Here is a 14389-nt window from a genome sequence, read left to right as displayed (position 1 = left end):
GTGGCTGAAGGGAGGGCTTGTCTTCTTCCAGGCAAGGCGGTTGGACCTCGCCTGCCCCTCTCTCTCCCTTCAAGATGGTGGCTGAAGGGAGGGCTTGACTTCTTCCAGGCAAGGCGGTTGGACCTCGCCTGCCCCTCTCTCTCCCTTCAAGATGGTGGCTGAAGGGAGGGCTTGTCTTCTTCCAGGCAAGGCGGTTGGACCTCGCCTGCCCCTCTCTCTCCCTTCAAGATGGTGGCTGAAGGGAGGGCTTGTCTTCTTCCAGGCAAGGCGGTTGGACCTCGCCTGCCCCTCTCTCTCCCTTCAAGATGGTGGCTGAAGGGAGGGCTTGACTTCTTCCAGGCAAGGCGGTTGGACCTCGCCTGCCCCTCTCTCTCCCTTCAAGATGGTGGCTGAAGGGAGGGCTTGACTTCTTCCAGGCAAGGCGGTTGGACCTCGCCTGCCCCTCTCTCTCCCTTCAAGATGGTGGCTGAAGGGAGGGCTTGTCTTCTTCCAGGCAAGGCGGTTGGACCTCGCCTGCCCCTCTCTCTCCCTTCAAGATGGTGGCTGAAGGGAGGGCTTGTCTTCTTCCAGGCAAGGCGGTTGGACCTCGCCTGCCCCTCTCTCTCCCTTCAAGATGGTGGCTGAAGGGAGGGCTTGACTTCTTCCAGGCCAGGCGGTTGGACCTCGCCTGCCCCTCTCTCTCCCTTCAAGATGGTGGCTGAAGGGAGGGCTTGACTTCTTCCAGGCCAGGCGGTTGGACCTCGCCTGCCCCTCTCTCTCCCTTCAAGATGGTGGCTGAAGGGAGGGCTTGACTTCTTCCAGGCCAGGCGGTTGGACCTCGCCTGCCCCTCTCTCTCCCTTCAAGATGGTGGCTGAAGGGAGGGCTTGTCTTCTTCCAGGCAAGGCAGGTGGACCTCGCCTGCCCCCCTCTCTCCCTTCAAGATGGTGGCTGAAAGTTCTCCCAATTGTAGTTCCCAAACTCCATGGCAGGACATGACTTAACACCTCCATCCCCCAAAAGACAGGGGAAATAGTGTGCAACATGCAGAGTATGGAAAAGTTACATTTTGGACTAAAGTTCACAGAATCCCCCAGCCAAATTCTCCAGTGACCCTCCTAGAATTCTAGAATCATAGATCTGGGAAGGGATACATGGACCAGCAGGTTCAACCCACTGCTCAGTGCAGAATTTGCTAAAATTTCCCAAAAAAGGAACTTCCCCAGGCTCTGAGACTACAAGGGAAATTTATGTTGTTAACCAGGTTTTTTGTTTAATTTTAGAGGAATGTGCAAGACCAGAACACAGATGACCTCTATTTGATTGTTGTATCAAGGCATAAACAGCACAGAAAAAGGAAGTAAAAATTGTACCAATACACCAATCACTATTTGATAAGAACAGTGCTACAGAAGAGGAGGTAAGGAGGAATAATCTTGTGTGTCATTCCAGAGAGAGATGGAAAGAGATATAAAGGATGTTTGCTTCACTGAGAGCGAGACTAGCTATTATGTACAGGAAATATTGCCAGAGGTTTCCCAACTTTTATTCAATGGTAAGTAGCACAAAGAGGCTGCAAATTTGAGCAGAGGAATGAAGGAAAGGAAAAGGGGTGCCTAACACTTTCCTATCAGGCCATTTCCCCTTCCTTAAAAATGCTCCCTCCCCAGCTGCTTTTTCACTTGTAGAGAAAATCAAATGCAAACTCTAAAGTAAGTCACTAAGTGCCTGTACATACAGGCCGAAATAAAGCTGCTTAGGATCACTTTGGAAGTATGCTGTTAAAATGACACACACATTTTAAGAGGCCAGGAGCTGTGCCAAAGCTGTGCTCCAGTCCTTAGGACTGGAGTGTGGCTTTGGCACAGCTTCTGGCCTCTTAGGACTCATGCATCATTTAAAAAGCATACCTCCAAAGTGACTCAAAGAAAGCTTTATTTTGTCCTGTCTGTATGGGCTCTAAGTTTGGTTCCAGCTGTCGGTCTCCAGGGCTCATAACCAGCTGAATAATTTCCATGTCTGTTGCACTATCCATTGTTTTAACTGCAAAGAGCACTCTGCAATGCAATTAGTAACTAGTAACTAGCAACTAGTAACCCTGGTGGCACCGTGTTTAAATTCCAGTACTGCAGCCACAAGGATGTGAGTTCAATCCTAGGCTCCAAGGTTGACTCAGCCTTCCATTCTTTCGTAGGTTGGTAAAATAAGTACCCAGCTTGTTGGGGGCAATTGGTTTACAGATTATAAACTACTTAGAGAGTGCTGAGTCCATTATTAAGTGGTATAGAAATGTAAATGCTACTGCTATATGCTATAACTCAGGCTAAGAGACAGCTTTTCTCCAAAGACACACGGGCATGGTACAAACCGCCAACAAGCGGCGTACTGGTGCCAGCATTAGGGTTAGAGAGCGCACACCATGTACATGCTCCCTAACCGTAATACGTCATGGTGACATAATAATGGCAGCACCCTGTATATATGGGTGCCGCCATTGTCACGTAAGCACTGTGCGGTGTCCACATGGTGCCGCGCAACACTTATGTAACCAGTGCACCAGTGGTGTACTTGTTACACCACTGCTGTGGCGTAAAAAGGACCCGTACGGTTTGGCAGCTGCGGCTTCCCTCTGGCGGAAAAACCACCGCTGCCAGCCCGGACCTTCAAGAAGGTATATACTGGGCCGCAGAGTCTATGGGCATCTGTCCATCTCTCCAGTGTCACTGGCTTACCTTGAAGTTTTTCATGTCAGGAAAGACTTCCTGGGCCTGCACATGATCTTCTTTGGTGCCATTCAGCTGGAAGCACTTTTCAGCATTCACCACTTTCTCTGTAGTTGCCGGTGTTATTTTGATCAAGGTGCCGTATGGTTTCACACATCCAAGTTGTAAAGTTATCACCTGGCCTGAGGAATGGCAAGAAGAGGAAAGATAAACTGATGGGGATAATAAGATTGAGAACCATAACTGAATGATAAAGCTTTGCATGAAGAAGGTCTCCCTTGTTAATTCCCTGGCATTTCCAGTTGAATGGATCTGGCCTTCTCCACCTAGTAACTTCCAGCATTCCTCACCATTGGCAGTGTTGGCTAGGCCTGCTCAGACTTGCTATCAATTAATTACCATCCTAGGAGAAAACAATACTAGGAAATATGAATAAACTACTGCTAGACGTATATTGCCTGGATTTGGTGAGATGGTTTCTGACAATTTTTGTAGTTTGAACGGGTTCAAGAAGCTTCTTACAAAGATGAAAGGCAAAACTGAACATATTTTAAATAAATAATATATGCTGGCTAGACATTTGGAGAACAAACACCTCAGACACTGCAACAACAATCCATCAGGAAGACCTAAAAATGTAGCCTGCATTCTTATTTCAGTAGGCCTTGTGTAAACTAAAGCTATCTAGCTGTTAAAGGTTATTTTTTTCATTTATCTGTCATCTGGCTTTCTATCTGAATGTAAATGAATTTAACATGCAAACTAAGATCAAATGTAAATGACTTTTCAGATTGCCAACAGTTAAGATTTAAGCTGTGCAAGAAACTCAAGTAAATAAAAGCAAACTGTTCAAATAAAAGGCTAACTTCAATTATATCAAGGCTTCCAAATGAAGCAAACAACAGTATTTAAAAAAGCAAATAAAGGGCCCATTCAGACTGACCTTTTTGCACTGGAAGGAACTGGGAAGCTCTGGTTTCTCCCTCCCCGAATCCTTCCGGAAATAAGTGCTGACTACCAATCAGGGTACTTTAACCCTGAATGCCCTCTTGGGAGAAAGCGGGTTAAAGTGAAGGCGCCTTTCCTCTTAATCAAATTTAGTTCTGTGATCATCATAGGTGACGTTTCCAGCACTCATTGGGCAATCAGAAGTGTGCTTCCCCACTCCTTTTTTTTTTTTTTAAAAAGAACCAGGAGCCAGTATGCACAGATTTTGTCAAATTTAAAAACCTCTTGTGTGTGTGTGTTGTGGGTATTTGGGTCAGTGCAGGTTATGATCTTCCCTTGGCCCCGTTTCAACTCCAAAATGCAAGCTAATGCCATCTCTGCATCCTGTATCCTCCCTCCTCGCCACCCCAGAATGCCTCATACACATGTAATAATAATAATAAATTCCTCATCTCGGAATGCCAGAAAAGGATGCGATGCCATGCATTCTTTGTTTTCCCTAGGCTACCCCTGAATTCCTTAGAGACAGTAGCAAAAGCATTCTGCATCAGTTTGCCAATTTGCCAAATTGGAAAGAGAAATGTTGTAACACTCTCATTGTAGCATTCATTCGCAAAGGAAAAAAAGTCTTGCAAAGTGCCCTTTGCAGCATTTCCCCTTTGCTGGAAGCGAGGAAATGAAAGGGAAAGTGAACAAGCAGCTAGCCACGTTCTAATATATATCTACCTGAAGCAAAAACCATGTGCATAGACTGCCAAAAATAATTTTAAAAAAATAAAAAAGGAAAGCTCCCTGGTGTGAGAGGGAGGCTTGCTCTGTCCCTCTGACCTGCCCTGAATTGATGCTTCGTCATGCTTATGTTCTATCTATATATCTATCTACCTTTTGCAAAAAACATGCACATTTTTTGTCAAAAATAATTTTAAAAACTTTTGAAAAAAGGAAAAGCTGCCTGGTGCGAGCTCCGTTTGTGCCCTCCTTCTGACCTGCCCTGTAGTGACCCTTCCTCCTGCCTCTTCCTTCTCCTCCTCCTGCTCCATTACAGAATGCCCTCCATGGCCCCCTTCATCCCCCCGGCTCCTTCCTTCCCTCCTCCTCCTCCTCCTCCTCCTCCTCCTCCTCCTCCTCCGTTACTTTCTCCAGTTCCCCCCTCTGCCCTCCCTCTGATTGCCCTTTGCAGCCCCCGTCGGTCACGCCAATCCCCCCTTTTTGCCTCCTGTCACCCTTTGCCTCCTGTCAGATTCCCCTTTTTTCCATCTTTCCTCTAGCTCTTTCCTCCTCCTCCTCCTCCTCCTCCTCCTTCTTTGCCCTGATGAGGGGAGGGAATGCCCTGCCCACTGCCCTTCCTCTGACCTAAATCCCCCCCCTGAACTTGCCTGATCATGATTGGGGGCAAGTTCATATTCGTGGAACCCGGGTTTATTCAAAAGAGACAGCTTTTGCCCCAATTGCAAATGACCTGCACTAAGGGGCATTTGCTACGAAACGCTTGTGCATGCCTCGAAATGGATTGTGACAGATTCAGGGCCAATATGAACTTCACGGGCAAGAATCGATTCCTGATCTGGGGTAAAGTGTAGTCTGAATGGCTCCAAAATCTTGCCTTTGGCTGCAGCCTCACCAGTTACATTTGGCCTCTGCTTGTTTATCAACTGGTGGTTTAGAGGAGGATTCCAGCTATTAAATAAAATTATAGATTTATAGTCCCAGTTTATAAACTTTAACCAGAAGCATTTATAGATATATGGAATATTCCATCTGCAGGATAAAAATATTAGAGACTACTCAGGTCTTGTTCAAGACATTTTGCTGCCTGAGACATACCAGCAGATCAAACTGCACCCAGAGCCAGACCTATCATTACATCGAGCAGGACAGGGAAACCTCAGCCTTCTTGGCTTCTGTATGACTGTCTCTCTCATTCTTGAAGGTTTAAATGTTTCTCTCTTGAGGCTCAACTAGTGTAATAGGAGCTTGGAATTAAAACATGTTGCTATTTGGACCCACTTTTTAATCCATCCTTCCCTAGATCTTTTTCGAATCCAGGCCTCAAGCTAAAAGCAGTTCCTCATCTTCAGGGTGGTATACATTTGCCATCTTTTGGAAGCAGATTCCTCAAAAAAGCAGGCAATTGTTTCTTATTCTATTATTACTGCTAGGAAACAGAGAGAGCTGTATGTGGAATTGTCTGCCTCACATCCCAAAATAACTTGGTTGGTCTTATGTACCAGCATAAAGGTACCCATTTGTTGCTCTGCCTCAGACAGCAAAATATCTTAGGACTGATCCTGGTTACAGGTTGTCTTGACAAATGAGACAGAAGATTCCACAAGGATCCTTCCATCCTTATTTCTTTATTGTGGTATTTATACCCCACTCTTCAGCCTTAAAATCTTTCAGAGTGGCTTACAGTTATTATTATTTTAATTAGACGGTTCCTTGACTGGAGGAGGTGAATGAATTAAAATGTACATGTGTGTGTATACACATGTGCACCACAGTTTAAATTCAAATTGCATATGTTTGTTACAGATGCTTGACTCTTCATCACATCTAGTTTGACTCAGGTTCTTTGACCATAAGCTTCTGGCAGCTGAAATCTAAAACACCTAAAGGAGAATCACTGCTCTAGCCAAAACTGTATTTGCCTGCCTACCTATTTCATCTTTAATCAAAGACCGTAAATAAATAAATACATGCATTACATTACATATATACATCTTTAATGCACTGGTTTCTTACCATTGTAGTATTCAATGCGACTCTTGTTTCCAGTTAAGTTGTACCAGGCTTCAAAAGGCTCTTCAATTTCAGCATAAGGCAGGTTGATGATTCCTACAGGACATAGTGGAAGTTACCATATTAGCAAATGACCTGTATTAGTACCCCATCTAGAAATGGGGTTTTCTTCCAGTCTGAAAGAAACAGAAAGGCTGAAAGCCCAAGGCATAGCTTCAAGTTGCCTGATCCAGCAACCTTCCTGGAGCTAAGCACTTTTGCCCTGGGATTAACATCTAGATGGAAGGCCATCTGGGAAGCTCACAAATAGTGCTTTTCAGGATGAAAGTACAACAGAAACAAAACAAAACAAAAACAACAGTTTCTGGAATCACAACACAGAATATTCCCATTTTCCCATCCATTCTTTCTTTTTCTCTTATCTTCCTTCTTATAAGAGCTCTTTGGGCAGATACATCAAGATATGGTCAAGATACGGCTGCACTCATTTTGTAAGAAAGGAAAAATTGAACCAAACAGAGTCCATTTAGTTCAAAGTTCAATTTGTTACAAAATATGTCAATTTTTTTTTTAAAAATTGGTTAGTTTATGATATCCTATTCACTCATGTGAAGGTGGATGGGGAATTTGATTTCTCCAAGAACAGAAGATTTCTTGGTGACCATGTTATGGTTTTCACAAAATTGGGGGTGGGGGGAACAGTGGCTGCCCCAAAACAGTGGTGCATAACATCATTGCGTCACATTAACTTACCCAGTGATCAGTGGGAACATCCTTCTTGTCTTGCCCAATATTTGATAAATCATTTTTCATGCTCCCTCCCTACCTTACCTTAAGATTTACTGCTTGATTTCAACATTTTAAGGTGCAACCCTACACATATTTATTTATTCATACACAAATACTACCAATTTTTTTGGGACATACTCTCATATTAATGGATAAAAGATTGCACTTATACCCCACTTACTTCCAGGTCAAGACTTCACAATGATATTCTTATGGTGCCTAATAAACAACTGTACCAAAATGTTAGGAAAAGTCTTTTGAAAAGTTTTGTCACATTATAGCTTTCATTCCAACAGAAAGATAAAAATCATTGAACACAACCTGTTTGATCCTGTGGAGACATTTTGTTACAGCAATATAACTTTTAATTAGTAAGGTGAAATAATTCCTTACAGCTCTGTCACTGTAAGCAATAACTTACAAAATTTCATAGGAAATTTATCTGGAGAGATAGCGGGCTTCTCCTTGCCAGAGACCTTGAAATCTATCAGAGACTTTGGCCCGTTCCGCATCGGCGTAAAGTATGTCCCCAGGATGTACTAGGGTTAGGAAAGGGTGTCGTTTACGCACACCCTTAACCCTAGTACGTCCTGGGGACGTACAAAATGGCGGCGCCCATTCTACACGGGCGCTGCCATCTTGACATTGCAGAGGCATAGCGTCCGCACATCCTGCAACGGAAGTGACGTTGTGAGTGTGCCATTGGCCACTTGCAGCGCCACTTCCGGGGCACAAAAAGAAGCTGCTTTTTGCGGCTTCTTTTTGTTGCATTCATAAACCGCGCGGTTTGACCACTGCGGTTTCCGGACGCAGCAATCGGCGGTGCCGGCAGAGTGCCCTTCTTGGGCGCTCTGTAACATGCCCATATCTCCAAATTTCCTGTAATATCTTTGCTGTAATCCTCCTTGACTCCCCAGAGAAAAGGTGGAAAATAATAATAATAATAATAATAATAATAATAATAATAATAATACCTTGGCTGGACAGATGACCAAAATGACCCCTTCATCTCTGAAGTGCTATACCTCACCTTTTAACACCTGAAACAGGTCCTTATATAAGGAGACTATCACATGGGAAAAATTGGGAGTTTAAAAAGGCATTTTCCTGGGATAGTTGCGCGATCGCAGTTAAGATTTTCACATGACATTGTGATCTGAGAGGACCTATCCTGGGAAGAACCAGGAATGCTCCAGCAACAAATCACTCACAGGATTTCCCCATGAATGGTTTGTTGCTGGACCATTCCTAGTTCTTCCCAGGATACAGTAAGTCAGGGGTAGGCAACCTTTTTGAGCTGGGGGCCGGGTTGGTGTCCCCCAGACAACGGGGGGGGGGGGGGAATAAATAATTAAATAATTAAATAATATAGGAAAACATTTTCAAATGTAGGACACATTCTTTAAAAATGGAGGACATGCGAAAAAATTTGATGATTTTTAAAAAATGTTAATATAAATGCATGTTTCTTAGGCATGATCAAAATGGAGGACATTTGGGCCTCAGAAGCTGGCTGATATCAATATCACCATCATCATCATCATCACCATCATCATCATCACTATCATTGTTAAAGCAGATCTTTTAGCATTAAAAGCACCGAAAATACACAGAAATGCACTTTGGAAAGTCACACTGTCTCACCTTCAGAAAGAGTGAGTGCATGTCTCAGAAACTGACTGATATCATCATCATCATCATCATCATCATCATCATCATCATCACCACTATCATTGTTAAAACAAAGCAGACCCGTACAAATGGAATGGAAATCCTCCTCCTCCTCCTGCTACTCTTCTTCTTCTTCCTCCTCCTCCTCCTCCTCCTGCTCCTTCCTCCCTCCCTCCTCCTCCTCCTTCTTCCTCCTCCCATGATTCAATAGTGATGTTAGTCTGTAGAATCAGTATGTAGAGAAATCTTGTAGCACTTTTGGGACTAACTGAAAGAAAGAAGTTGGCAGCATGAGCTTTCGTAGACTAAAGTCTAATTCCAGGAAGCTCATGTTGCCAACTTCTTTATTTCAGTTAGTCTCAAAGGTGCTACAACATTTGTTTTTTGTGGGTTTTTCGGGCTATGTGGCCATGTTCTAGCCACATAGCCCGAAAAACCCACAAAAAACTATGGATGCCGGCCATGAAAGCCTTTGACTTTACATTGGAAATCTCTATGGGGAGAAATTGTTCCAAGACACTCGGAGACTGGAAAAACGCTGGACCAGGAAAGTACATCTACTCTGCTCACTAACTTTCCTGCTACGCTGCAGAGACACAGACACCATACCACAATTTCTCACAGCAAAAAGGACCTTCAAATCACCACAGGCTAACCGCATCTACAACAGGATGGAACAGGCTCTGTTACGGGAAAGAATACACACCACCCGCAAAGAACTGGACAACATAGACAAGGAACTGCTTCCACTCCACTTCAGCATCGGCCAAAAGATGAACTCCCAAGATTGGGACAAAATTGACAGCCTTTTGCTAGAACATGGCCACATTGCCCGAAAAAAAACACAAAAAAGTATGGATGCCGGCCATGAAAGCCTTCGACTTTACGCTACAACAATTCTCTACATACTGTTTCTGATGTATGGTGCCCCTAAGGCGATTGTATTGTGGGTTTTCTTGGCAAGATTTGTTCAAAGAAGGTTTGCCATTGCCTTCCCCTGAGGCTGAGAGCATGTCACCTGCCCCTGATCACCCAGTGGGTTTCATGGCTGAGTGGAGAATTGAACCCTGGTCTTCAGAGTCATAGGTTCAATGCTCACACCACTATGCCATATTGGAGTAGTGAATTTGATTTCAGAAATCCAAGAACTCAAATGCACCGTGAAACCTAGACCTCAGTAATTTTATTTTGGGGGGACTGTAACTCCCAGAATTCCATAGCTAACATGGCTATTGGCCATGCCAGCTAAAGGATTCTGGGAGTTATGCTCCCAAAAGTTATTTTTTCAAAACTCTGAATCCATATCAGAAATAGGTTATAAACGAGTCACACTTTTGAAGCAAGTAAGTGGTAACATAAGATGATGGCCAACATTCTTATCACTCCACACCCTTGTTTTCTTAGATCTGTAATGGTTGTTAAAGAGTAAACCATCTACATGAAGGTTTTGCCAGGGGGAAGATTTCCAGCACACTGTCAGAGATTCAAGTTGTAATGTCCTATCACAGGTGTTTATCACAGGGAGGTTTTTGGAGCTTTTTGCAGCTCAGTTCCGATGTGACTGTGGGTCCAATGATGTGAATTCACACGTGATTCCTTTCTATGGGGGCTCCTTCCGTGGTGCTTCCGCAGTGATTCGAAAGTGACCCCTCATTTCTGTGAAAAAGCTCACTTCGATTTCACCCCGAATTGGTCTGGTGTCGAATGCAACTTTGCTTCTGCTCTGGTAGAGCATCACAACCCCCCCGGATTGCAAATTTCCCATCATGCGGCACTGCAATTTTCTCCCATTTCCTTTCGGGGGTCCTTTCACTTTCAGGGCAACTTTCAGGGCAACTCATTTTTTATATGTGTGTATGTGCATGAATGTGAATATACAGATATGTCTGTCTGTCTGTCTATCTATCTGTTGAAATTGCTGAAATGGAAGGAAAATTAAAAAAGGGGGATGAAGAAGACACAGAAATATTCACGAGGCAAATATTCATGCAATCACGCAATTACATGAAACAGGGAACAAGAACTTGCACCCCTTTTCACCCCATAAACGTACAAGGTCACGAAGTGTTCAGACCTCCAATGAGCATATGCAAGATTGCCGATTCGAATAGTTGAATCCGCATGGTATGCACCGGTGTGGTAATACAATTTGCACTCACTCTGCTTTGCGTGAATCCACTTCATGTGACTTGCCTTGGATTCAATTCCCCCTCAATTCGGAAGGGCAACGGAAGGGCAACCAGGTGTGATAAAACATTCACGTTATAACATGAATTCACATTGTTGGACCCGCAGTCATCCTGGATCTGAGCTGCAAAAACCTCCGTGTGATAAACACCAGAGTTAAGGTGAAGAATCCCAAGGGAGGTTGAGAAATCATGGAAGAAGTTTGCTCAGCTGGATTTTTAAAAAACGTTTTTCAGCAGGTGACAACACAAAGCAATGTTCCTAAAAAACTGAAATTCATAAGCAAGAGTTTATCTTGTTGCATCAGAGACAGAAATGATGCCCTGTTACTTACCGTATATACTCATGTATAAGTCGACCTCATGTATAAGTCGAGGTCAACTTTTGGGAGCAGAAATGTGGATTTTTATATGACCCGAGGATAAGTTGAAGGTCAGTCTTAAGGGGGCAGCCCAGCTGGGGAGAGGCTCCAGGACGATCAGCTTCTCTCTAGCCGGGCTGCCTTCTTAGGAGGAGGGAGCCCAGCTGGAGAGAAGCCTGCGAGGGATGCCTTTCCCAGGCTTCTCTCTAGCCAGGCTGCCTTCTCATGAAGCCTCTTCATGATGAGGGAGCCCGGCTGGGGAGAAGCCTGCGAGGGAGGGACACCCTTCCCAGCCTCCTCTCTAGCCAGGCTGCCTTCTCATGAGGCCTCCTCATGAGGAGGGAGCCCGGCTGGGGAGAGGCCTGCGAGGGAGGGACGCCCTTCACAGCCTCCTCTCTAGCCAGGCTGCCTTCTCATGAGGCCTCCTCATGAGGAGGGAGCCCGGCTGGGGAGAAGCCTGCGAGGGAGGGACGCCCTTCACAGCCTCCTCTCTAGCCAGGCTGCCTTCTCATGAGGCCTCCTCAAGAGGAGGGAGCCCGGCTGGGGAGAAGCCTGCGAGGGAGTGACGCCCTTCCCAGCCTCCTCTCTAGCCAGGTTGCCTTCTCATGAAGCCTCCTCATGAGGAGGGAGCCCGGCTGGGAAGAAGCCTGCGAGGGACGCCCTTCCCAGCCTTCTCTCTAGCCGGCTTCCCTTCGCAGGAGGAGGGAGGCCGGCTGGAGAGACGGCTACAGGGCGAACGCGCGCCCTTCCCAGAATCGCCCCAGCTGGGCACTTCGTTGGTGAACCCTACTGACCCTTGTATACGTCTACCCCAGGATTTTGGGGACCATTTGGGGGCAAAAATTTCTCGACTTATAGTCGAGCATATACGGCAATTTGTAAATGCTCCACTGACATGCTTCTCTTCCGCATGGTTCCCAGAAACATTAAGCTAAAGCAATAAAATGGAGTACATTTGTCCCTCCACATTCACTGGAGTTAGGGGTACAGGGCTTCCATGAATGTGGAAAAACCACAAATAACAAAACACTAATTTTTTTGTCTTAGAGAATACCTCTCTAGGAATCTCTAGGTCCTCCAGTGCAACTCTGTGGTCAACATCTGCCAGACATTGACCATAAACTGCGCTGGAGGAGCTACAAATGCCTAGTGGAGTGTTCTCTCTGGGAATCTCTAGGTCCTTCAGTGTGGCTTGGAGGGCCTAGATCAGTGATGGCGAACCCACTGCACGCGTGCTGGAAGTGGCACTTTGGGCCACTTTCTTGGGCACGGGCAAGGGAGAAGGCGGAAGAGGCACGCGCGTGCCCATTCCTCCCCATCCCTGCCTTTTCCTGGCCTCCCTCTGTCTCTCGGAGACAGCTGGAAGCCAGAAAAGAGCGCTCTGGAGAAGAAGCCAGAGGAGCGCGCCTCTGGCTCCTCCTCGAAGCCTTCTCCCAGCTCCCAGCTGCCTCTTCAAGAGAGCTAGAGGCTGGGAAAAGGGCGGGGAGAGGAGGAGCGACCGGCGCGCGCCAGTGCCGCCTCCTCAGGCAGCTTTGCCTGCCTAAAGCTGTCTGCAGAGACAGCTGGAAGCAGGGAAAGCTCCGTGGGGAGGGAGGCAGGGGCCCTCCACATCTCTCCACTTACTTTTCCCTGCCTTCCAAGTGCCCCAAACGGGGCTCCTAGAGGGCAGGGAAAGGTCCGTGGGGAGGGAGGCAGGGGCCCTGCCATTCCTCTACTTCTCCTTTTGCCTTTCCTCACCCCCAAAGGGCTTTAGAGAGCCCTTTGGGGTGAAGAAAGGTCAGGGAAGAGGAGGACTGGGGCCGTGCCCATGGCTCCGCCCCCTCACGGGCCTTTGCTGACTCCCAGCTGTCTCTGAGAGACATCTGGGGGCCGGGGAAAAGGCAGGGGAGGTGCCCCGCCCAGAGGGTGGAAGCTCCACTCAAAGAGGGTGGAAGCCACACCCCCTGGGCCAGAAGCCCCTCCCCAGCATGCAGCCCAACCCCAGGGGGCAGAAGCCCCACCCCCTGGCACGCGAACCTAAAAAGGTTCGCCATCACTGGCCAAGATATTCCTGGAGATAATATATTAATAAAATCCATGAATAATCAAATCCGTAAAAGTCAAAGCCGCAAAGGTGGAGGGACGAGTGTAGAAGCAGTCAAGCACTGAACAAGATGTTGCTACATCACATATCTATTTCAAACAGATGTTAATGCAATACAAAGGATGACAATTCATGGAGGGAATAGCTAGAATTTGGCAGAATGCCTTTTTTCCAATCTTGGTAAGTGCCCATGAATTAAGGCAGAGATAAGCAAAGCATAATCATCCAGATGTTGAGCTGAAATACACAGCAGCCCTTGCCAGCTAGCTAATAGTGAAGGATGATGTGAGGTGCAGTACAACATCTAGAAGACAGTGCTTTGCCCAAATACGTCCCAGTATCTTTTTCCAGTTACGATCAACTATGGCAGCACAGAAACCTAAGTTTGCTGAATCAAAATATAGAAGTCATAGTTAAATAGTAATACAGCACTGTTGTTGTTAGCTGCCATTGGGTTGACTTTGACTTATGGGGACCATGTGGATCAGACATCTCCAAGACCTCCTGTCTTCAGCTCTCTGCTCAGATCCTGTAGGCTCAGGCCCATGGTTTCCTTCAAGTCTAACCAATTTGGATGTGGTCCACCTCTCTTTATTATTATTATTACTGCCTTCCACCTTTCCTAGCATCATTGTCTTTTCTAATGATTTACCTTTCCTCATGATGTGGCTAAAGTACAACGGCCTCATTTTAGCCATCTTGGTTCCAGAGAGAGTTCAGGCTTGATCTGTTCTAGAACTTATTTGTTCTCCTTCTTCACTGTTCATGGTAATTATCTCTAGCATCACATCTTAAATGGCTTGATTTTCTTCCAATTGGCTTTTTTTACAGTGCATCTCTTACATCCGTACATGGTGATGAAGAATACAATGGCTTGGACAGTCCTCACTTTAGTATTCAGTGTTATGTCT

General features: G+C 45.8%; 1 protein-coding gene across 1 annotated transcript in view; it reads right to left on the bottom strand.

Moving 5' to 3' along the window:
- Positions 1–14389, bottom strand: part of LOC149305152 (digestive cysteine proteinase 2-like) — a 51498-nt gene that overhangs the window by 19766 nt on the left and 17343 nt on the right. The window contains exons 3-4 of the mRNA XM_089478715.1: positions 6391–6483; positions 2710–2882 (exon numbers count right to left, since the gene is read on the bottom strand). Of these exons, the coding sequence (XP_089334841.1) occupies positions 2710–2882; positions 6391–6483 (266 nt within the window). The remainder of the gene's footprint in view (positions 1–2709; positions 2883–6390; positions 6484–14389) is intronic.

Source organism: Sceloporus occidentalis, unplaced genomic scaffold (genome assembly GCF_023333645.1).
Source record: "Sceloporus occidentalis isolate IW3139 unplaced genomic scaffold, rSceOcc1.0.p SCAF_13, whole genome shotgun sequence".
NCBI lineage: Eukaryota > Metazoa > Chordata > Lepidosauria > Squamata > Phrynosomatidae > Sceloporus > Sceloporus occidentalis.
This window is presented reverse-complemented; position numbering and strand designations above follow the sequence as displayed.